A 24,206-nucleotide genomic window follows, 5' to 3' on the forward strand; every position below is an offset into this window, starting at 1 on the left:
GGGGTGCGGGTGAAGAGGGGAGAGGGGAGGGGGTGCGGGTGAAGAGGGGAGAGGGGAGGGGGTGCGGAGAGGGGGTGGGGGGAGGGGGTGAAGAGGGTGCGGAGTGAGGGGAGGGGGTGCGGGGAGTGAGGGGAGGGGGTGCGGGGTGCGAGGTGCGGGGATCGGCCCGTGGGGGGTGGGGAGGGTGCATCTGGACGCGGGGCTCTGGATCAGTGCGAGGCGGCGCTCGAGAGAAGCCGTCGGCAAGTCGCAAAGTCGCGTCACGCCGGCAATCCCAGGTAATTGGCGGCTTTGTTGTGAGCCACTGGTTGGCTGCGAGTTGTAATTGCCTCGGTGATTGTGCGGGGCTCGGGACCCTGGTGACCCGCCAGGGCCGGGAGGTCGCCTGTTCGCGCTCGCGGTTCCAGAGTTTCACCCAAGCAGGGAACTTCCGCGTCGAATATTTGTCACTGGGACTTCACACGTGCGGCGGCGGCGGCGGCGTGAGTCTCTCCTCACCACTGTCGTTACATCCGTCACCGCCGTGATCGCCACACATCAAGGCGGCGGCAGCAGCAGCAGCAGCACCCCCACCCGCTCCCCCGGAGCCTGCCGACCCCGGCGTTGTGATAAGAGCCGGGGTCGGGGTAGCGCGCGCCGACCCGCGGCAGAGACGGGAGGATAAGAGACCCGGCGCGGAGGGGACTCCCATCCCGGCCGCCCCGCTCACGGCCTCCCCGCTCACGGCCTCCCCGCCGCCAACTGCCCGGACCGAGACTTGGAGTCGCCACAAGGCTTGAGGTGAGGCGATCGGGCTGAGTGAGGTGAGGGAGTTGAGGTGAGGGTGGTTTGGGGTGAGGTGAGGAATTTGAATGGGCTTATGGATTGTGTTGAGGTGAGGGGCTTGAGCTACCCCAGCTCCACTCTGCTACCCCAGCTCCACTCTGCTACCCCAGGTCCACCTCTGCTACCCCAGGTCCACCTCTGCTACCCCAGGTCCCCCTCTGCTACCCCAGGTCCCCCTCTGCTACCCCAGGTCCACTCTGCTACCCCAGGTCCACTCTGCTACCCCAGGTCCACTCTGCTACCCCAGGTCCACCTCTGCTACCCCAGGTCCACTGCTACCCCAGGTCCACTCTGCTACCCCAGGCCCACTCTGCTACCCTAGGTCCACTCTGCAACCCCAGGTCCACTCTGCTACCTCAGGTCCATGCTGCTACCCCAGGTCCACTCTGCTACCCCAGGTCCACGCTGCTACCCCAGGTCCACGCTGCTACCTCAGGTCCACGCTGCTATCCCAGGTCCCCCTCTGCTACCCCAGGTCCACTCTGCTACCCCAGGTCCACTCTGCTACCCCAGGTCCACTCTGCTACCCCAGGTCCACTCTGCTACCCCAGGTCCACTCTGCTACCCCAGGTCCACTCTGCTACCCCAGGTCCACTCTGCTACCCCGTCACCGGTTTCCGCTCGCGTGGGATCCATGTGGCCGAGCGTTCAGTCTCCTCTCTTGACCGCTGCGCGAGGCAGTGTTCGACAGAACAACACATTTACCGTAGAGCAAAGGTTAATTAAGCCAACGGTGGCTAGGAGATGTTAACTACCTTGCCTGGTATACAGGAGGTTGTGGGTTCGATCCCGCCCCTGACGCCTGCTGCTGTATATTTGGAGTCTGCGTGTCTCTCCCTCTCTCCCTCTCTCCCCGTGGCCGTGTGGATTTTTTATCTCCGCGTCCTCCGATTTTTTTTCCTCCACGTTTAGAATCATCACACGTTTAGAATCATTATCACAGGTTTATAATCAATATCACACGTTTAGAATCAATATCACACGTTTGGAATCAATATCACACGTTTAGAGTCAACACGCGTTTCGAGTATCTGGCTGCTATAAAGTTCCACATGATAAGCCACTTCGTTGAGCTATAATTTGTGGCCAGGTCGCTTCTGAAAAAGAGCTATACAGCTCAGTGGACTTTACCTGGTCAAATAAAAATATATTTTTTAGTTTAAAACGGCGTGAAGCAACCAGGAAATGTGTTTGCACAGAGGCCGCCCTGGGTCCAGGCACGGGCGTGACTCGTCAAGTCCGATGTGTTTGCTCTGCCGCGCCTCGACTCCGAGAGAGCCCTTGGTGCCGGTTCGGGGAGGCGAGCCCGCACTCGCTGGCATGGCATTAGCGAGCGTCAGTGATTGTAACATTCGAGGGGACTTGAGCTGGTTGACAAGGGGGTACATTGGTTCCATGCGCCAGTGATATTTATTGACATTGGCGGGCGAGGAGGGGGAGAGAGCCGTCCTCGTTGCTGTCTGTGCGTGTACCCGCCGGTCAGGATGAAGGGGAACGTTGAGGATCGCTGGGCTGACCGGGTTATCACCGTGGTATTTGTGGCCCTCATTATCGACCTTCTGGGCTTCACGCTCATCCTGCCCCTGCTGCCCTCCCTGCTCGACCACTACGGGAGCGTAGAGCAGGTAACCGCGCCCACCACACCTTTAACCCTTTCAACCGACAGGGGCGCATGCCCTGCCCCTTCTGCACCTTTTGGCACTTGCAATACTGTACCCTCGCCCAGCCCGTGCCCTCACTCTACCTGTGGGTTGCGTCGCGCCAGGGAGGGTTGCACCAGATGCTGCAGGAAGGAGTTGACTGGTTTGCCGATACTGTTGGGATTCCTGAGCATGAACGCCACAACAGCGTACTGTTCGGCGGTGAGTGCGCAGACGCCCACGTTCACGGCCGTAAGCCATCTCTACGATTCCACATTTGCCCTCTGTATTTGGCATGACCACACTAGCACCACCTGACTGTGCTCGTTTGTGTCGCCAGGGTTAATTGGGTCCCTCTTCTCACTGCTGCAGTTCGTGTCGAGCCCCCTGTTTGGAGCAGCCTCCGACCGCTATGGGCGGCGTTCCATGATGCTGCTCTCCATGGTGCTGTCTCAAACACAATTAATGTTGCTCAGCGCGATGAGTAAACATTCAGAAGTATTTGCCAAAAGATTTTAAAGATAGGCTGGCATGATTTAGCCGGGAGTCTGCTTTGTTGCGTTAACACTTTGACATGTACTGATAAACCTTGCCCAGCAGTAGTCGATTGGCCAAACAAACCAAAATAGCATCATCCTCCTAAAAAGGAGTTCTCTCATTGAGAATTTCCTGATTAAAACAGCTATTATTATGAAATGTAACTTGTGCTATGCACAGAGATACAATTTTAAATTCCCAGGCTCCTGCCATGCGATTGGATATATTCTGGTTAATTTTTAACTAACCATAGGCATTGGAGTGTTCAAGTATGCCCGTGCGTACACGTGTGGGTGTGTGTGCATCTACGACTTCAAAACTTCACATTATCTCAAAGTGTATCTAGCCTGGCACAAGCACTGTCGACATCACCGTCACTGAGTGACGATTGGCGGCTGTTGTGTGTGTATACGTACAGGTGGGAATCTTGGCATCTTACGGCATCTGGGCCGTGTCTCACAGCTTCGGCCTCTTCCTGGTGTCGCGTGCCCTGGGCGGTGCCAGCAAGGCCAACATCAGCTTGAGCACGGCTATCATTGCTGACCTGCCCCTGCACAAGCGCAGCAAGGGAATGGTAACAAAGGGCAGCCGGGCAGGGCAGGCCATTGGAGGACAGTGCAGGAGCCCCTCTTGGTACCCATGTGCGTGTGTTTACGTGTCCGCAGGCTTTCGTGGGCGCTGCCTTCTCTATTGGCTTCATGTTCGGGCCGCCGCTGGGGGCTGCGTTGGCTGGTACAGGCAGCCACGGTGCCCTTTTCTTTATGCCGGCGCTGCTCGCTGCCGCCTTCGCCGCCAGTGACATTGTCTTCCTGGCGCTGCTCCTGCCCGAAACCCTGCCGCCCGCTCGGAGGGTAAGTGGTAGGGAGCAGGAACGATGGGAGGTTTGGAGAGAGGAAGGGACGATGGAGAAAGGAGATCCTTCCCGGTCACAATCTGTCCACCAGTGGCAATGCTGCAGGAGGGAAGCATTGCAAGAATATAGGACTAGGCAGTCCTATGCCCAGAATGGTCGCATCCGGCACCCAAGTCCTAGAAAAGGCAAATTAGCCAACTGTGAAGGCATTAGGCATGTAACCATGCATCGATGCATTGGTTAAAATGCATTCTTACACTCAATTATTTACCACTTGTGTAACTGATATGCAAATTAAGACCTCTGAAAAATAAGTAGGCAAAAAAATGGACATGGAGAATCCTAAATGGTGAAATTAGACATGAAATTGGCTTCTCACAGACAACCCCCAGTTTGTCAGATGTGTCTCTGTCCTCATAAATGTAAACACAGGAAGTGGTCACAGGCTGGTGAGATGCAAGTCAAATGTCAGGTTAAGTCAGAGAGGAGACGATGATAATTACAGACAAAAACAAAACAGTTATCAAAAATGTAGTTCGTGAGTTAGGATAATGTATTGATATTAAAGAATAGATTGAAAACCCTCAAAGAAAATGTATTAAATGGCTGTCATGACTCAGCTGCAAAACTTTTACTGAAAATATATATTAGCAAAAACAATTAATGCAGAACAAATGTGCTGAAGGAATATTGCCGGAGGGACATAACTGCAAGACACAGCTGAATAAAAACTTGATTTGAAGCTTTCGTGACTGCAGAAATTACTCTTTGGTTCTTTCGGTAAGTGACGTAAAAAGAAAATAAATTAGCTGAATAGTATGTCAAAAGCAAATATTGAAGGTAGATTGATCAAAATGATGAGCGACAGCAAAAGGAACACGTGGAACAAGATGCATTTTATACATATCTTGTTGACTTCAGGAACGATTGGGTTTAGGCAGGAAACACCTCTAGAAAAGATGAGTGCTGATGGACAAGACTGGTGATGGAATGTGCCTAAAAGGATATAAGTTCACTTGAAGGAGTTACATCAATTATGGCATCAGAGGACTGTAAGGAATGGCGATGGTGTGAAGCAGCGTTACATTTAGGCAAATGTAGCAAACAAAACGGTACACATTTATATAAAAAAGGAATACAATGAAAATGTAAAAAAACAGGTCGTAAAATAATGTGCTCGAGTTCAATCATGGCGATTGAGTCAGTAGGGGGAGTACTTGTTTGATCCCTGCAAGGCGGCGCCCGCGAGTGATATGGGCATTAATCGGTTGGTGGTGGGGTGACGAATCAGAATATGTATTTATACTGGAGGAATCTGATGAGCTATAAAGCTTTTTTCATAGATGTCCAGTAGGGGCCGGTAAGAACGTTACAATAGAAAAATACGAGTCGTACAGGAAAAGGCAAACAAATCGCCCAAAAACACACAAAACTAAACCATCCCCATCCTACCAGGCAAAGAAGGATCCTGGCGACAAATGATAGCCTTACAAAGTGGCTTATGAAGCAGTCGGCAGTCACAGGCTTTAGCCACTCTCATCCATCCCAACTCGCTTCCCTCACCGAGCATCTCATTTCGTCAGTCTTCTTTATTTAACCAGATAAAATTAACCCGTTAAAGCACATTGCCTCTCTTTAAAATCGACCACTGTGCAGGTGGCATGCTCCCAATAAACAAACAAAAATATCTAATTAATTAATTGGAAATCAAATAAATCATTGTCCCTACTGCAAAAACATGACCGTCTGAAAAATAAGTCAAGACCGAGGCTTTTCTGGGCAACCAAGTTGAATCATAATTTAGCAAAGGCAACCTGGGTTATATGAAGTTATATAGAATAAACAATATCTTGAGAACATCGTGTGCGTATGCCGAGACATTCTTAGCCCGCTCCTGCCCGTGACCCCTAGGTCCCATCTGTGCTGTCGGGGATCAAGGGCAGCTCTCATCTCTTCAACCCCGTCGCTCTCTTCCGCTTCTCGGCCGTGCAGGAGACCGGCAGAGAAGCCCCCCATAAAGGTAAGACGCGGCCTCCGTTGGCACAATGTCCGCCCCCCCCCCTTCCAAAGCCCTTTCTCTGTCTCTCATTGGACTCACAGATCATGGCAGTTCTAAATTTCGCCGAACGTTCCATGCGGATTTTTGCCAGCATTAATCATTTAAATTGCTCATAATGAACTCACGTGGTGCCGATTATTTCCAGATGTGGTGTCGCTGCGGAGGCTTGGGGTCATCTACTTCCTGTATATCTTCCTGTACTCAGGGCTCGAGTATAATCTCGGCTTCCTGACGCACACACGCTTCAACTTCACACGGTACCGACACTCACCCACGGCCATACGACCTCCCGCACTCGCACCTGTTTCTATCTCAGTGTACCGTTTATTACCTTTTAATTTCCCGCAGTTGGCTTCATTTTCCTTACAATGACTTCACATTTAATCTCCAATGTTGCGATTGTATTGTAGTCTCAATGGCCTAGTGCCTACTTAAAATGGACTAGCCAAACACACGCACATCCATCACCCTTCACTGCCCAGCAGGCCAGAGCAGCCGGTGGGTTGTTTTCTCCCAGCATGCAGCAGGGCAAGATGCTGTTTGCGGTTGGAGTTGCCATGGTGATCATCCAGGGAGGATACGTGCGGAGACTTTCCCCAGGGAGAGAGATGGCCGTAGTTCAGAGGGTGAGTATTTATGCAACTGCACGCATGTTCCCATGTCACGTCACTCGCCAACTGCTTTTTTTTAACGCTCCTCCCCATCCGCTTCAGGCGCTGCTGCTGCTCATCCCGGCATTCATCCTGATTGGCTGGGCCCCCACGCTGCCCGTGCTCTACGTCGGGCTGCTGCTCTATGCATTTGGTGAGACCGCACAGCTGTGTACGCCAGTCCGTATCCCACCCTTACAATGATACTCAGCATTACAATTGCACCATTATCAGACGCGAGGAACCTGATCATTCATATCACTTAAGCCAGGGGTCGGCAACCAAAATAACAAGAGCAGCAACTTTTTTCAAATTCAGTACAAAACTCAGTATTTGAAGAGCCGCAATGCATGTGAATATGTACATACGTACACACACATTATGTTCTGAAGCAGTCCGTAAAGAGCCACATGCGGTTCCGGAGCCGCAGGTTGCCAACTCCTGGCTTAAGCTCACGATACATTCATGGAATCGTGCAATAATCCATGTTTATAGATGTGTGTGCGTGTGGTATAATGGGTTCACATGGCCTGCAGCTACTCCCGTTACCTTGATGTAAAAAAAAATATAGAATCAAATCACGACCCTCAATTGCAACAATTCACCAAATCGCCATGGTGAATTGCACCACCACTTCCAGGACCCCACCCCTAAGTGCACCTACAAACTGTTCTACCCAGGATTGGAGCTCTCATGCATGTCTCCCAAGTCTCACTGTGTGGTGTGTATCATCTCCCCGTGTGTGCCGTCTTCCAGCCTCGGCCACTGTTGTGCCCTGCCTCACCACTGCTGTTGCCTCCTACGGTGAGCCGAACACACGCACAGACGAGACGCACCGTGCCACGCCTGCTCTGCCACGTGACACACAGGGACGAGTGGTTTTGCGTTTGACTGCTGTGCGTGTGCAGGTTCTCCCAGCCAGAAGGGGGTGCTCATGGGCATCCTGCGCAGCCTGGGCTCCCTCGCCAGAGCTCTGGGCCCTGTACTTGCTGCCTCGGGTGAGACTTGCACACGATCACACTTCGCTGTCCAACGTGCTCCGCATTCCACACATGGCTACCGACAGTCAGAGATGGCGTGCGGCGGCGACAACACAGTGATCTGCGTCATGGGGCGGTGTGTGGTGCCCGTAATGCCGTTTTCCAGTTCTAGCTTCTCGTGTGTGGCTGTGCGCGTGTTTGCAGCTTTCTGGGGCACGGGCGCACGTGTGTGCTTCACCACCGGAGCGTTCCTCTTTCTCCTCCCTGTGCTGCTGCTGTGTGGCCTGCGCCCTTCTGCCAAGAAATCCAACTGAAGACGCTACCACCCACATCTGCCACAGCACACACTCCTGTGGTGACGCAGCTGTACCGCAACTGTACCGCAACATGATCCGAAGCCTTTAAAAAAAAACAGAATCCAAGTAGTAAATGGAGCAGGACGGAGGGGCTGCAGCTGGTAGTCCTGGCCCACGGCAGTGTTGTGTCGTGCCTTTGCTACAGTTGAATTATAAGTGCAGTAACTTTTTTTTATGTAACGATACCGTGGCGCCTCTTGAGATGGCATCCTGTCAGAGCGGCAGATTCAGTAAATACTCCTCCATAAGTGAGCACGACTGGCACCGAGCTCAGTAGCGATTACCATACATGCAGTACATTTTATTTTGTTTATTTCATACAAGTATAAGCTGTTACAAGTTAATACTTGCTTTTATATGTACTATCAATGAGCTACGTAATGAAAAAATGGCATTAGTGCTATGGAGATGAATGTACTGGTCAGTCCTAGACTGAGCGAAGAGACAGCCTGTGCTGACAACTTGGATATTCTAAAACACACATGTTTATTCCACTCTTAATTAAAACCAGGTTTAAAAGCCATTCCAGTCTCAACGAAATGCATATTTGAGTATACCGAGAGCTGCATGTGGCCAAAGGCAGGACTCCTCCAGGTACTTGGGCCTTCTACCAGGTACTTGGGCCTTCTACCAGGCATACCGGTGGTCCTTGAGTCACATGACCATTGTGGGACTGTAACCCTAAGAATCCCTGGAACTGTGGGATCCGGTCCAATGGGATTGCTGTTCCCATGGACGGAGAAGATTGCCCCTTCAGGAGCAATTTCACGGCAGCACGACTTCACAGCGCCGCATTTGCCAGCGTTTCTCTGCCACCGGGTCGCGAGACGCCTTCAGGGTCAAGTGCAGCTGTACACACACGATGTCCTCGTGAAAGAAAAAAACGCCCTTCAGAATATAGTGTCAGGCAATCGCAACGCGGGTATGCTAATGACTGTGGTGTAAACCATACACACAAACAGGATAGGGTTGATATTAGGGATGAGGTTAGAACTGCTGCATAATTTTTCAGAGAAGCAGTATTTTGCACTGCAGCGCTGGTTATAACCTGTGCACATGACAGGGCTGTACAGACGGGTGACAACACAAGCCTGTCTATCGACAACTCTGTTACTACACAAGTACGAGCACAGCTGTGCTGTACTAAGTGGCAAATCCAACGAGAGGGCAAATGCTTTTTTTCGGCTCAGAACGCAACAAACTCCACCCTACGCTCCGCTGCCACAGCAGCCATTGCTGCCCCCCTCGCTGCTCTACACTGCACAGAAATCCTAGTGGTCAACGTGAACACTCTCCTGGTCATTAAATTCACACCCCAGCTGAGGTTAAGCTATGAATGGCCAGTCTCGATGTTAATAGTCGTAAAACGGATTTTGCAGCAATGTTACGCGTCGCTAAATAAGCAGCATTTTGTTTAATATTATTAAAAATTCATCTATCCTAGATAGTAATACAAATTTCAACTTAAAGAGAATAAAAAGCAAAAATAACTTGACATGAGATGGCTTCTTTCAGGCCACTACGACAGGGGCTGCAGAATTGAGTTGTTTAATTTGGCCTGCTCGGGGCGCCTCCATGCACTGGCCACTCATTACCGCACCGGCCGAGAAGGCTGGCACAGGGGGACAGCACCGGATCCCTCTCACCGTCGCCATTCCATGCGGACGAGGGGTCTTGTGGCTCTGGAGCTGCCCCACCAGACCGAGCGCTGCTAAGCAGCAGAGTTAAAACCACGAAAGCGCAACCACACTACACAGACGCACAGCTACACGTCACTACACACTACTCAAGGCTCTAACACTGACTGCCTTTCGCTATAAATACCTAATGTTTTTGTCACAGCTTAAAAATTGCCAGTTATCAGGATTAAGTAAAACGTAAGCATAACAATGAGTTTCTCTAGGTACAGTACAAAAACATGAGTTAACGTGAGCGTTGTCGCGAACTGCAGTTTTAAAAGAAGCGCAGTACGATGCGATGATGCTTCCCCCCTGGGAGGCGGCGCCCGACCGTGGGGCATGAGCCCCGTGAGCATCGCCTCCCTCACAGGCCGACACACTCCCACCTCAGGCCTCAGCCTTCTCCTTCTTCTTGTTCATCTTGGCAAGAAAGGAGGGTGTGCGGAATTTCTTCTTCTTCTTGGAGGGCGATTTGGCCGGGGAGGCCTCAGGGGAGGCCTCCTCGCCAGGGCTGGAGGCGCCACCCCCCTCGACCGAAACGCTGCTCAAGCGTTTCGACAGCGCCTCCTCGTCGGTGCCCTCATCGTGCTGGGCAGCAGGCGGCGTGGCCGCCGAGGGCAGTGTGAGGGAGTGCGCCTGGGTGTCGCTGTGAGCTGGCTGTGGCTTTGGCAGGGTGTGAGGCTTGGGATGGAGCTGGGGCTGGAGCTGGGGCTGGGAGTCTCCAGGGGCCTGGGCAGCGCTGGGCTCCCACGCCTCGGAAGGTTTGTCTTGACCTGCATGGGCAGCGCACGCAGTTACCATCTCTGTTCGAATGCCTCGAGCCTCTGGCACAAGGGGCAATCGGGAGAGTTTTGAGAACGTGACGTTACCGTCAACGTGCATTTTACAATTCAATCACAGTCTTGTTATCACAATATATTTATACCCGGAGATCCCAGGTAAATGCTCCTTTGCATTTTGTTCTCAAAACAGTTTGATCACACCTCTTGCCGGATTTTGTTGGGAAATGTAAAATGGTTTCAAGGAAACCTGGGTTGGATATGCCAAGATCACACAGGAATGTAAATTTCAAGTAAAATTTCTGCTCGGCCTTCATTTGAGTAACCACCACCGCACCACCATCGCACGAACCCCCCTGTGGCGTGTGCCGCAAATGCTGGCAAATCACGTGCCAGGGCACTGCTCTGCGAGGGAGGGCCCGTGGCCAATCCACGCACGGGGGGGGGGGGGAACGACACGTGGATTATATTCGGCGACGGTGCCATTGTCACATCTCGCTTCACCATGGGGGGCCCCAGGTAAAAGGAGAGTGGAGGGTTGCTTTGCCCTCCTCTGGCCGTGGATTAGCCAATGAACGAGACACACCTTTTGAGAGTAACAAGTGGCACGCGCCATACTTACTACTCCAACAAGAACTCCCTACTGGGCTGTGCTCCTGAGTGCGAGTAGCAATGCAAGCAAAAGGATGGCGGTTGGAGGGAGACAAGACAAGCATGGGGGGGCACATCAGAGGTCAGTTTGAGTACGCTCACATCACCGCCATCACAAGCATGCCACCACCGTCACAAGTATACACACATGCTTTAGTAAGGTGCACACCGATTCTGAGGTGTTGAATAACATACATCTTGAACCAGCGACGTTCAAACAACAATAATGACGACTCAGGAGTATGTGTGGGGCCCCAGATTTTTGGGAAATTCGCAATCGACATTTTTTTCCATCAGTGGCAATGACACAATCTGGGGGCCCTGGTGATGAAACAACACAGCAAACAAAGAGCTTCACGTATCACTGGCACAACACATCACAACCGTCCCTATCAAATGCGTTGTCTGCAATTAAATTGTGCACTTTTGAGAATGGTCAGTGACGAGCGGGAATTTTGCATGTCACAGGCAAGCCGTGTACACGCGTGTCAGATGCATGTCGGGGTATGCGTTGGGTATTTGTTGGATTGAGGGTGTGCAGTACAAAGGTGCGCGCAGTAGCAAGGCGTGAGGCCGCGTGTGGGCGTGCGTGTGGTACCGTCGGCCTGCTTGGGAGGCGTGGCCGGTGGCGCTGGGGCCTTCTCCTCGACTTGCTCCTCGTGCCTCTCGTTCAAGTCTGCCAGGCGAAGCGTCACACGGGGCCAACAAGTGATGCATCAGTTCCTGCCATCATCGGCTATTTATTTAACAAATGCTTTTACACGTGACTGTCACACAGTTAGAACGCCAGATATGCAAGGCTTTATTTACTTATTATCGGCTATAATCCACTGCTGGATAAGGATCTCCCCAAGCCATCCCCCTCACAATCCCGCGACGTAAAAATCCATCCAGCTCCTACACGGGAACTGATTTGATCACTCCATCTGTGAAGTACGTCCTTTCGAGAGGCGTTTCCCTCATTTGGCTGTCACTCCGTCATTCACTTTTGCTACCATTCTTGCTCACGGTGTATCCTGCCCGGCACACTCTTTTTTAACGGCGATTACCATGTGTCTAACGTGTTTTTTTTCTGATCGAGGCATTGCAAAGAGTCTCAGTGTCATTCTCAGCATGCACCTTTACATGCTTTTGTCATCCGTGTGCCTAAATAACCGAGTGGCCACAGCAATGGAGATGATGGGTTTCCCACCTGCGCCGCCAGGTTGCTGCTTGCTTTCCACCTCCCGCCGGTACTCCTCGATCTCGCGCTCGCACGACTTGCGGAAGGGGTTTGGCGGCGCCGTCAGCTTCACGTCAGTTTGAAACTCCTTAACGATGATGGCCTTCGATGCCGCCAGCACCTCCTGCACGCAACGAAGCACCATCAGCAACAACCCCCCCCTCCCCATCGCGATCACACACGAGCAGCGTGAACGTGGCATCACGCGTTCAGGAAACCGCAAGCCAGCGCCTGACCTGGCCCTGGGGTCGCTCGATGACGGCACCACACAGGAGCTGGGACTGTGGCCCCGCTGTCTTCACGTCGTGCCGGTAGTGCTCACGGATCTGTACACACGCGCACCGGCGTGGGGTGGGGGGGATGTTCAATGTTGGGTGTGGGAAAAACAGAAGGACACAACGCTTCACCCAAACTGGCTTTGCAAACAAAGATGTCACGAGTTGCACGTGTGCAGGACTGCTGGAATATTCACTGACTGTCGTACACACTCGCACACTAAACCACAAACAAGCATACAACAACCACCACCATTCACCACTTAGTGGTGATGTCACTCGGCTATGGGTTACACTTACCAAAATGACTAGTAAATGTATCACCTGCGTATATGCACGCAGGTACACTGGCATACGCACACAGGCACACGTCCGTGTTTACGTGACAGAGATGGCATACCTTGTTGCGTGTCTCCAGCACCTCCCGTGGGTCGGTGCCAAGAGGCACAAACATGTTGCTGTCTTCAACCTTGAGGGGGGCACCGCCCCCCCCAGCGCCCTTGGGTGGATCTTCCGCCTTGAGCCACTGTGCGGCAGCCAGGGGGGCGGCTGAGGTGAGCATTACTGCGCACACAAAACAGCGTGCCGTGCGTGCCAAAGGGCGCGTGGGCCCCACCGCCGTGCATCCTGCGTGCCTCGTGCTGACCGGCCAACTCTGCACGGGACGAACCTAAACCTCGCTCCACCAGCAGCCATGAGGGCCGACTCCGTCTGGTGATGACTTGCCAATTATTTCGATAATTTCAAAATACGAAGCAACAGGCGAGAAGGAAGCTATTACAGGATTACAATCTCGAGCCATCGTTGCTTTTAGCAAGCATGCACATAAATGAAAGATAATAAAAAAAAAACTGAAGTGGTATAGATATTATGATTGTCATGCTGCATTTTATGTGAATACTGAATAAAGCTTGGGCTCGCAGTGTCCGGTCAGAGGCACAACGCCTATCGTGCCGCTGAGCGCGCATTACAGCGCCCCGAGACGACGTCCCCACTACTTAAACGGCTTCGAGCACCTGCAAAACACGGCGCGCGTTAGAACACGCGGCACAGCAACGCATCATCGGACATCGGCGAACTGCACCGACGGTAATAACGAGCACAGCGACACCCATGCGGGGAAGGGGCGGGGGGCAACACGGCCGCCATGCAACCCCGCCCCCCCCCTCGGCCCCGCCCACGCGTGCAGGCCCTGCCCTCGCCACCCCGCGTTGTCCTCCTGGCCACGTGCTCGGGGCCCGTGCGGTGGTTATCTCTGCCTGATTTTTTTCTGACAAGTGGGTCAGCCAGGCCAGCCAGGCCATGTGAATAAAATAGTGCAGTAAGAGCCTTTGCCTATTCAAGCACTGCAAGCCTAGAGGGGCCCCAGCCCCATGTGAGGGCACGAGGGGGGAGAGGCAACAGGAAGAGTGAAGCACAAGTAGCCAGAGGAGAGGGTGTAAGAAAGAGAAAGTGAAAGTAGTGAGAGGGGGAGAGAGAAAGGTGGCGATAGCAGGAGAGAGAGCAAGAGGCAGTGACAGGAGAAAGATGTTGGGAAGAGGGAGGGAAAGAGGAAGTAGAGATGGACGGAGAGCACAGAGGAAGAGAGTGGGAGGGGAGTTGCCTGCACGGGTGGGAACACGGAACCTCCCCCCCACATGCAGGACACCACCACGACCACGCACACTTGGGCACGAGCAAGGGTAAACGGAACATAATGCAAACATAACAGAAAAAAAACATAAAAACACAGAAGTGAAACACAAAGATTGACCAAAGATGCAGGATCTTCGATTTGCCTTCTCACGAGGGCTCGCTGTACATGCCCGAAGCCCCCACATCTAAACCAGAATCGAAATTACGAGACCACAGTATCTTAATAGAGAAATTATGACATGCAAGCTTTACAATGCACTCATTAAAAAGAAACTGAAACAATGAAACAAAAATATACCCGAGGGTGCACAGAGGGCAAGATGAGCGTGCGGGCAAGCAGCTGGCAAATAGCCCTCACTTGCAGTCACTCTCGGGGTCACAAGACGGCAAAGCCAAGCGGCGTATTCACGGCACCACCGGTGGAGAGAAGGCAAGGCCGAGCCGCTACCCCGATCCGATGGCATCGTACGGTGGGGCGAGGGTCATCCCGATGAGTTGGGTCAAGTTTAAAAAAGTTCCATTCAGCAGTGGCGAGGGCACAAACCGTCATAAACATTAACATATGTTCTCGTTACTAACGAGGGCATTGGACACGGGAGCAAAAACTCACCTCACTCGAGGCTGTGGGGGGGGGGACCAAGAGGGCTATCGCTGGCTTGGGTTAGAGCTCAGGTTAGAATATGGGGATCATGTGAGTGTTTGGGTTAGGGCTATGGTTAAGATTAGGTGTAGGGCATGGGTTAGCTCCAGGATTACGGACAGGACACAATGTGACAGCGCTAATTTGCCGAAAACAATTGGCACTGGCAGCCAAGGCGGCGCTTATATTATGGATGAGCACACACCAAGCAATGTAAACTACCTCTCAGACATGGAGCCCGTCCCTTCACCCCGTGCCTCCACTCTACCAGCGGCCAAGCTCACAGTGACACCACCAAGACGGACCAGCATCAGCAGAAGCACTAGTAGCACAAGCAAAGTGTAACAAGTTGTAGAGAGGAACAGACCAAGCAGTTTGTGATACAGCTGGGCACGCAGACACCGGAGGAGAGGGAGGACGCCAGCGCGGGGGTTCGGTGTGTGTTGGGCGCCCACACCTTAGTCTTGGGGGCGCCCGCTCCGTTGCGCTGGTCCTGCGTGACCTCCACGCGCATGTAGGCATTGGGCGAGTTAAGCCAGCGAGTCTTGTCGCGCTGCTGACGCGCGGCCAGCAACTTGAGCGGCGAGTGCACCATAGAGTCATCATCGAGCCCAAACGAGGTGGCTGGGATTTCCACCTCGCCGCGCTGGCGCGGGCGCTCCCTCATTACGGGATTTCTATACGCGTAACCTGTACGGTAGCCCTGCACATGCGCACACATACACAAGCGGACACACAGCGCCATATCAGCCCAGACGTTCTGTCCCCTATGTAATATGTAAACAAATCCGCACGATCAATTGTACATTTTGATCCGCACTGCGAACTCCATCTCATACAGAAAACAATTCCGCTTATGAAGAGGACACACATCGGCACAAATGTATGTTTCAGTTTTAAGTGCAGTAGAAATCTAAGTTATGGATGAGTGTCATTAAATGTTTGATATGCATCAATTGACACCATGGAAACATATCGGGCAATGGCGCATCAGCCAATGGCCCATCTTCCTCAAAAAAAGACAGAAGCCAGGGATAGAGTGCATAAGAGTTGGAGACTGCACCTAATACCAAGGGGCCTTAATTATATGAGTAACATTATAAAATGTTGGTAGTGGATTTCATTGTGGGATTATTTGTCCTCTAGGATCTACTTTAGGTCATCCACTGTTGCTTCGTCCGCTCCGCTTGCCCTCGCCCCCGGGACTCACCATGCTGTCCATCATGCGCATCAATGCCTCCAGCTCCTGCTCCCCGACGCCCCACGTGTGTAAACCAGCCATGTTCACGTTGCCATGAGTGACGATCCCTTGCGTACGCACCCGCAGCTTCTCCTCATCGAGCAGGATCACGTTGTCGACACTTCCGGCACTAGCAAGCGTGCGCACCTGTCGGAGGAAAAGGGGGTGGGGGGCATGGGGGAGTGAACCGCTGAGTCTTGGTGGGGGCACGCATTGGCTGCGTGGGGCCACAGCGTGTCCAGATGCAACACCGGCCATAGGCCCGGCACGCTCGCGCACTCAGTGGGGGTCTCACAAACCCGGCCCCGGCCTTGCGTATTTGGCACACTCACCTGGACCTCGCAGGCCATCACAAGGTTGTATAGGTAGTGAAAAGCCTCCTCCACCGTTTCCCCCAGTGCCACCAACCCATGGTTCCTCAGGATCAGCACCTACGACCAGGAAGCAGGGGTTCATCACTCCACGGCTACAAGTCGATCGGGTATTACACGCAGATGGTACCCACTCACACACATGTTTCATCGCTGCAAAGTCCTCACGGCCGCGCAGACTCCCTATGGCCCAACACTGGGCCGATCGTCTGTCGGGTCACCGCGCACCGCGATACAGTGATACCATGACACATCGCACAATGTAAGGTGGTATTGTCTGTTTATCAAAATATAATTTCATTGTTGGTGAAAATTTGTTTACATTTTAATCTTGTTTTTTTACAAAATCTTTTTGAACACAATAGTTAATCATTATAAATTGCTGCATTATGCATGAAACATGCTTGTGTTCCTGCATCCCTACTTCGTTGCCTATACTATTGCAGAAGTCCGTTTGACTATTTCCTTTGTAACTGACAGCACTTGCATTATAAGCAATACAGACTGTAAAGTTTAATAACTAAGCTCAGTGGGCCTTAACTGGTAAAATAAAAAAATTATTAGTTTTTACAAGTAATCTTTATTCGTGCTGGAAGTACAGCAAAGCACAATAATAATACAACTGCAAAACAGTGACAAAGTCGGTGAGTTTCTGCTCAAATGGCCGTTCAGGTGCTCATCTTCTGTTTACAGCCACAATAAAGTCATGGAAATTCAAATTTCTTACGGTATGGTACTGTCTCTCCACAAGACAACCACTGTTTACTTCCCCACCAAGTGACAAGAATTTTATTGATGCTAGAGGGATGCTGGGCTGCGTTAACCCCCAACCACGATTTGAACTCGGAACCTGATTGTGAGCCGCTCGCTCTACTGCCGAGACACCTGGGCCGGTTACACTGAGCTATGGGAATGTTATATCACGAGAGTCATCGTATCGTCAAAATATATATTCTTGGTTCTTTCGGTAAAGTCACGTAGAAAGGAAACAATAAAATATTGTTTTATATTTTTATTATTTTATTGTTTCCCTTCTACTTGACTTACCGGAAGAACCAAGAATATGAATCCCTGCAGTCAAGAAAGCTTTAAATCAAAAGTCAAAATATATGTTTCAGCAAGGCCACACATCGCAGGCCACGGGTTCCAGCGTCACGGCGGCGTTGCAGGCGTCGCCCCCATCGCTACCTACCTTGCTGGTCGGGCCAAGGTTCTTCTGCAGGTTGGCCTTCTCCTCGTCATCGACGAGAATGCCCTCATAGTCGTGGTATGTCACCTCTCCCAGTATCATGGACTCCTGTGAGATGGGCAGCAGCCCACACTTCATAGCCGACACCTGTGAGTGGGCAGCATCAACCACAAAGATGGGGTGAGTGGGTGAGTAGGTTTGTGAAGTTTGTGAGATTTACGAGGAAGCGGTTGAGTAGATGGGTGGGGGGGGAGTATGTGAGTCTGTGGCAGTGTTGGACATGCCCATCAAGCATTTGGTATCAATTAAAAAAAACGATTACACATGCCATACAGCAGTACAATTGTGAAACCATCTGCATTTCTACACTGACCATAGAAAGCACTACACACATCTATTCTACGAATACAAGAACAAGCATTAATAATTAACGTGTGATTTATTCATCATATGATTATTAGGTAGATGGGTTGCCAATACAGCAGCATCATGCTTACAGTGGTTGGGGGATTGTAGCTGCCAATACAGTAGCCGTGGCCAACAGAAGGAAGGAGCTAAGACATCAGTGAGTAAATACAGCAAATCCTCTCTATCCCATACCTGTCAACCCATACGGTTTACCTGTACAGTAAAACCTTGGATTGCAAGTAACTTGGTCTGCGAGTGTTTTGCAAAACGAGCAAAATGTTTAAATAAATATTAATTTGATAAACGAACGAGGTCTTGCAATACGAGTAGTACGTATACGCTTTGTCTGCCGAGCGTCACGTGATCACAACTGATATATGAGTGCTTTGATATACGAGTGCTTTGGATTACAAACACGTTTCCGAAACGAATTATGCTCGTAATCCAAGGTTTTGCTGTATTCTTGTACAGGGAAATTGAGTTTTCAGGTCCATACGGCGTACAGCCATTTTCAATACGGGAAACATATATTTTTTGTCTATTTGTGTTTCTCCCTTGTGATGGGACTTTGTAGGATGAACGCTGAGATTTATAAGAGCACGGGGTGACCAATAAGATCTGAATTGGTCTGTAATAAGGTAGGCACTGATAAGGGGTTGACAGGTATGCTGTCCGTGATGGTTACATTGAACACGCTCGCGAATGCAGAAACTTTGTTCAAATGGGAAAAATGGGGTTACATTCCTGGTACGATTCAACATAGGTGACAAATGATCAATGTTTAATAACAATTACTACAATAATAATAATAAAATATAAATATATATTTATTTATTTTCAGTTTGATGATGACGCTTTGACGATGAAGGAGGTGGTGGTGAGGAATTTAGGAGGATGACTCCTCGGGAGATGCAGGTGTTTCATAACAACAGCACACAGTTATCATTTTAACACTCTGGAGCGGTAGCGATAGCCGCAACACTTTCCCTGATTGCATTCGTGTTCTTTTCAAATGGACCTTACAGTCGACTCGTTTATACCAAAATGTATAAACGAGTAGACTAAGTTCGTATGAAGTAAAAATGAAAAATAGCAAGTTCCGAGCGGGATTACTGCGAGACTTGAGGACTAAACGAGCCGCCGAGAGGGGGTCGTGCCTAATCTTCGCAGACAAGTTTAAAATGTATCAACATTCTGCACGCACCTGTGGGTGGTCTGGCACTACATACACTCGCAAACACTGGAGTCCGGTGGGTCGCGAATAGGGAACTAGTACACATTTAGCAGCTTGCAAATATGTGAAAACTCGCAAATTCAGAACTCTCGCATAGTGAGGGTTTACTGGACTTGCAAGTCGATGGCCCAGCCATGTCACTGAATACACAGAGATTTATAAGGAACACGTGCAGTACACAACAGTGGCCAACAGGGGAGAGTTGTGTTGTGGAATGTTAAGCAAAGTTTAACATTCCCAAGAAACGATAATTGCGGTCATGATATAATTTGATAAACAAAAAAAGATATATTTGATACATTTCCAATCATGGATGGTACATGGTACACATGTGTACATAGACAGTGATGGGTGAATGAATGAGGTGGCAAATGGGTGAATTCATGTATGCCTGGTTTGAGAGGGTAGATGGATTCGAGGAGTGATAAGATGGGTGGGTTAATTCATTAATGTGTGAGTGGATGGGCGAGTGAGTAGGTAAGTGCTGTGTGTGCGAGGTTACTTACGGCCGTGCCGGCAGGTGTATGCACGTGGATCACACATTTGATATCGGGCCGCGCGGCGTAGATGGCGGAGTGCAGCGTGAACCCCGCCTGGTTAATGCCAAGGTTGGTGCTTCCACGGTCAACTATCTCACCCTGCAGGTTCACCTTAACCTGCGCACGCGTTAACAGCACGGGCAAAAATATTTAAACAAACAAATAAAACATCGAGCACGTGGGAAGGGCTTCAACTGAGACGTGAGCTCTTACCAGGCTGGAGGCTGTAACCTCGCTGAAGAGGAGACCGAATGGGATGATCAGGAAGTGCTCCTGCTCCTTGTTCACTCTTGCCTGCACACACCACATGGAACCAGCAACACAACACGAGCCAACATCTCAACCACAACGCACGGTAGAGTGCCACGCCACACCGCGCAATGTCAGGGTGGTACGAGCCATGGCGCTAACACCAAAGGTGAACCTGTGACGCCCTTGGGCAACGAGCAGTAGTGCAGTGGCCATGTTGAGGCTCACGCTGATATGGTTGTAGATGAGCTGCGACCAGCCGTAGAGGTCCACCAAGCGGTAGACGGCCGCCAGCTTGCAGCGCAGCAGCTTCTCCCCTTTCACGTAGGTGCTCGACTCGGAGCCACGCAGGTCATTGATGGGGATCACCATCCCGACTCCTGCTCCACAACCCGTCCGGGGGCAAGGCCGCAGCGAGGGCGGCGAGATTGGGGCAGGAGGGTGGCACGCAACACATCCACACATGTGGGACACCGTTAAGAACATCATCCTCCACGTATGAGTCAACCCCCCCCCCCCCCTGCCCGACTAGTTAAGGCCATGAGAGGGGAGTTGCGGTGTTTCCTGCAGCAGCATGACATCACCGGCGATTGAGGATCGTGGTTGTGCTGTGCTGTATTGCGTGCGTTACCCATGTTGAGCCCCGTGATACCGCTGGCCGAGGGTGTCGGGCAAGGCCCAGGAGCTGTCAGCATGTAGTCTGCGATCTGCTGCAGTGCCTTCAGCCCGGAGATGTCCTTTCCCTTCTTCATCGTCTCCTGGATCAGCGATTCCAGCTCATCCCGGAAGGCCTGAGAGTGACAAATTAACAGAAAACAAAGAGGTCTTTCAACGGCTTTCAGTGGAGTGTAGGCCACCTCTGCCCTCTTGTGATGTTGCTGCCCTCAAACAAACGGGGTCCTCCCTTCACCCAAAATCAGCGAGGGTTGTGGAGGAACTTGGCAAGAACCCAAAAGCATGATTGAATGGAGCGCTTCTATTTCTGGATAAATACCAGGAGATCTCCGTTGTTTTAAGATGGCGAGCAGCACAATGTACGGCTCACATTGTTGGGCCCCCACCGTCTTTAAACATAACCGCGACTTGGCACACAGTGAAGGAGTTTCAGGCATGGGGCAAAGAGCCTGAGACCACTCGCTACAAATGCAGTTTAGGTTACAGCTGTATGCATTTCCCTCACAGATGGGAATAGCCTTGGAATTAAACATTCCTTGACAAAAACTAAAATTGCGCAATATGTAGCAACAAAAAAGAATATACAAACACAGCAAACCACACTCACCAAGTCCAAGACAAACACCCAGGCCCCCACCCATTGCAGCACACGCCAAAAGCACAAGGTGCCATGGAAATATCTAAAACAACCCCTTCATCGCGAAGACGGAGTGGCCCAATGAGCGAGGTCAATGTTTTAAAATGGAACGAGAACAAGATGTATAAAAATGTAACAACGCTGTAAAGAGGGACTTCTAAGCACTCTGGGAACACGAACTACAGCCCCTGACAGTCACCCAGCACAAACAGGACTTGGTGAATGGTTAACCTTGTAACCTTGAGGTGCAGAGTTCCCACTGCTTCACAGCCACCACACTCCCCAACCCCAACTCTTGGCACAGATCAGCACCGCAGCCAAGGGTCAACACCGCTCACATGGCTACGCTGCCGCAGGGCACCGTGAACCAGTACGATACAGCACTTCCTCCCCCAGCTCCAATCGCAGCAATGTGGACTTTACACTGAATCCAAAGCCACGAAAAACAAGAGGGGGCTCAGCATTCAGATCCCACATGGGGGCTTCAGGCCCATTCCGTGTAACGGCAGCCATCCCCCCTTGACCCTACCTGCTGGAGTCTCAGCGCCATGTGGGAGCGACGTGGGACGAGGAGCCCTGCCTGAGCAGCACTCAGTGACCCGCCGTCGAGTGCTCACAACCCAAGCGGAGCTTTTTCGTTCGTGGGATTAACGGCCACGCACGCCACCCTCTGGCCCCTGTGCGGTGACACCTTGGTCACCGTTGGGCAACCGTTCGCCAATAACGTAGCACAGGAAGCTACAATGCGCAGTGTCGCAGCAAGCGAGCGATGCTCAGGAAACCTCCCAAGCACAGGCAGGCACCACACCGAGGCACAGAGTAGGCGGGGAGAGGAACGGGGAGGGCGGGACACGTTTCAGCCCATTAATGTTTGATAGAAAATGGTTAGTGGCCATTAGTGACAGGATCCAGGTTTTATTCCGCCAGTATGGACTCCCGTGATTGGCTGAGTGGGATTGGGAGGGGGAGGGTCCCTTGGGGTCTTTGAGTGAGTCACAGGGTAGGGGAGGGGAGCGTGCCGTTTACGCAATGACATCACTGGCCATTGCAACACCCACACCAACGCACTCGGCGATACCAATCTTCTGGACACACAAGTCAAACGTTTTGCATATAAGAGGGTTTGTGTGTAGCATGGTGCAATGTGGCGGCGCATGACATGGCACCGTGTGGTGTGTGACATGGCCCTCGGTTACACGTCGGCAGTATGTGTGGTGCAGTGCAATGTTTGCCTGTGGCGTGCGATGTAGCGCCGTGTTGTGCTGCGTGATGTGGTGTAGTACTTGTATGATATGTGATCTGATGCTGTGCGGTTCTACATACTCTGTGATTTGATGCTGTGTTGTAGAATGTGGCGCTGCGTGGTTAATATGGTGTGGTACAGTTTGTGCATGGTGGGTAGTGGTGCGTGCAGTGGTGTGGGATAGTACACGTGTAGTGTGTGATCCGGTGCTGTATGGAGCAGTGTGGTGTGTGCAATGGTCTAGTATATGTGGTGTGTGATGTGGCGCTGTGCGGCGTGTGCAGTGGTGTGGTATAGTATGGGTGTGATGCCAGACTGTGTGCTATCCTGTGGCTCGGCATGGTACCGGGCTCTGCAGAATGACGGACACGCGCTTGCGCTGCTCCATCATGTTGAAATCCTGCCGCAGGTCGGCAGCCATGTTTCGCTCGCGGAGGAACTCGGGGTCATCCATCCGGTCCAAGTAGCTCTCCCTGGGGGGCTCTGCAGCCACGGGCGCCACCGCCACCACCCCCCCTCCATCCTGGCCCGAGTCCCCGTTCATCGTTCTTCACTGCACGCACACATACAAAAAAAATTCAGCCCATCCCTCTCCCCCTACCGTACATTTACCCAACATGGGCTAAAGCACATAACCACTCCCAGTCACAGCTGCAACCTTGCCCACGGGGAGGGGCAGTGTTATGCAGCAGGGGTTATAGCGCAGCCGTGGGCGGTGACTGAACATGAATTGTCCACCAATTACGATGACAAACCGCACCACGTTGCTGATGAAGCAGCTGTAAACCTTTACAGATGTGGAGGATAACGAAACAATAAAACCTGCCTGCAATAAATAACGTAAAGCAAACAGAATTGCGTTTACCGATAAAAATGACTCGCTGTGAATTATCTTCCATCTCTAAGCCAATTTGATCAGGTCAGTACAGGGCTGCCATCCCCATAGTCAGTCTACACCATTAGAAATGCTAGTTCTGCAGGCAAAAACAAATCCTGAGCAAAGTGTAGTTATTAGCCTTCGCCAGACGAATGTAACGCATGTGCTGTTTAATTTTACTGTCGCCAAAACACCAACCGCTCCGTCTCCAGGCCAACCGTTTGCGGTGCCGAGAGCTCTTCCAGGGCCGAAAGAGCCAAGTGGCGCTCGTGATAATCATCAACGTTCGGCTCTGGATATAAAACAGACGTGTGGAAACCCGCCGGGTAAAATGGAACATTACACAACGCCACGCGAGACCCCACCACAGTTGCTGTTTCCCCGCGGTTAGGCTGCGCTGCGATGCTGCTAGACTCTCCAAGATCGCATCCAACCTCCATCAGTACACGCCTTTCCGGCTTCGTACCACGCCAAGTAGAATTTTATTCTGTCTGTTTTCTGTTATCAAGAGTAGGCGGTGTTTCCGGCACCCTATTTATTACCACCATCCCGCAATAAGCAATCTCTCATCCAGCCTGCGATTTTCTTCCGCTTTGTTAGTTCGTTGCAAACCCAGACAGCTGGGACTTGTTTGAGTCAGAGACTACATAAAACCCACATATCAAAACCACACAGCAAACCAAAAGAGCAGTCCCAATTGCAATAATTAGTGCAAAATAACGTACAATGGATTATACGTATATCTGAACAATGGACCCTCCTG

General features: G+C 51.4%; 2 protein-coding genes across 8 annotated transcripts in view; one reads left to right on the forward strand and one right to left on the reverse strand.

Annotated features, from left to right (window-relative positions):
* Nucleotides 1-160: 160 nt before the first annotated feature.
* SLC75A1 (solute carrier family 75 member 1) lies at nt 161-8,423 on the forward strand. 4 transcript variants are annotated; one of them, XM_032950921.2, is made up of 14 exons: nt 165-278; nt 543-780; nt 2,309-2,450; nt 2,591-2,687; nt 2,806-2,909; nt 3,421-3,576; nt 3,668-3,853; nt 5,767-5,875; nt 6,060-6,171; nt 6,432-6,540; nt 6,628-6,718; nt 7,321-7,368; nt 7,473-7,562; nt 7,749-8,423. In XM_032950921.2, the coding sequence occupies exons 3-14, from the start codon at nt 2,310-2,312 to the stop codon at nt 7,856-7,858; spliced, it is 1,353 nt and encodes a 450-aa protein (XP_032806812.1). In that variant the 5' UTR covers nt 165-278; nt 543-780; nt 2,309; the 3' UTR covers nt 7,859-8,423. The 4 variants fall into 4 exon arrangements, with proteins under 4 accessions (XP_032806813.1, XP_075921913.1, XP_032806811.1 ...); XM_076065798.1 differs by having other exon boundaries at nt 162-803; XM_032950920.2 differs by having other exon boundaries at nt 162-780.
* ADD1 (adducin 1) overlaps nt 8,196-24,206 on the reverse strand; it is a 21,389-nt gene continuing 5,378 nt past the window's right edge. The window contains exons 2-16 of one of the 4 annotated variants that reach the window (XM_032950919.2): nt 22,913-23,119; nt 20,643-20,802; nt 20,240-20,391; nt 19,976-20,056; nt 19,730-19,879; nt 17,585-17,728; nt 16,354-16,452; nt 15,992-16,168; nt 15,149-15,484; nt 12,907-13,032; nt 12,468-12,557; nt 12,202-12,355; nt 11,608-11,685; nt 10,981-11,014; nt 10,212-10,352 (exon numbers count right to left, since the gene is read on the reverse strand). In XM_032950919.2, coding sequence (XP_032806810.1) covers nt 10,352; nt 10,981-11,014; nt 11,608-11,685; nt 12,202-12,355; nt 12,468-12,557; nt 12,907-13,032; nt 15,149-15,484; nt 15,992-16,168; nt 16,354-16,452; nt 17,585-17,728; nt 19,730-19,879; nt 19,976-20,056; nt 20,240-20,391; nt 20,643-20,802; nt 22,913-23,110 — 1,980 coding nt within the window. In that variant the 5' untranslated portion in view covers nt 23,111-23,119 and the 3' untranslated portion in view covers nt 10,212-10,351. Of the gene's footprint in view, nt 10,353-10,980; nt 11,015-11,607; nt 11,686-12,201; nt 12,356-12,467; nt 12,558-12,906; nt 13,033-15,148; nt 15,485-15,991; nt 16,169-16,353; nt 16,453-17,584; nt 17,729-19,729; nt 19,880-19,975; nt 20,057-20,239; nt 20,392-20,642; nt 20,803-21,852; nt 22,101-22,912; nt 23,120-24,206 lie in introns of those variants that run through there. The other 3 variants (XM_032950918.2, XM_032950917.2, XM_076065797.1) reach the window with 3 other exon arrangements.

Source organism: Petromyzon marinus, chromosome 9, assembly GCF_048934315.1.
Source record: "Petromyzon marinus isolate PM22_M1 ecotype Great Lakes invasive population chromosome 9, UKy_Petmar_22M1.pri1.0, whole genome shotgun sequence".
NCBI lineage: Eukaryota > Metazoa > Chordata > Hyperoartia > Petromyzontiformes > Petromyzontidae > Petromyzon > Petromyzon marinus.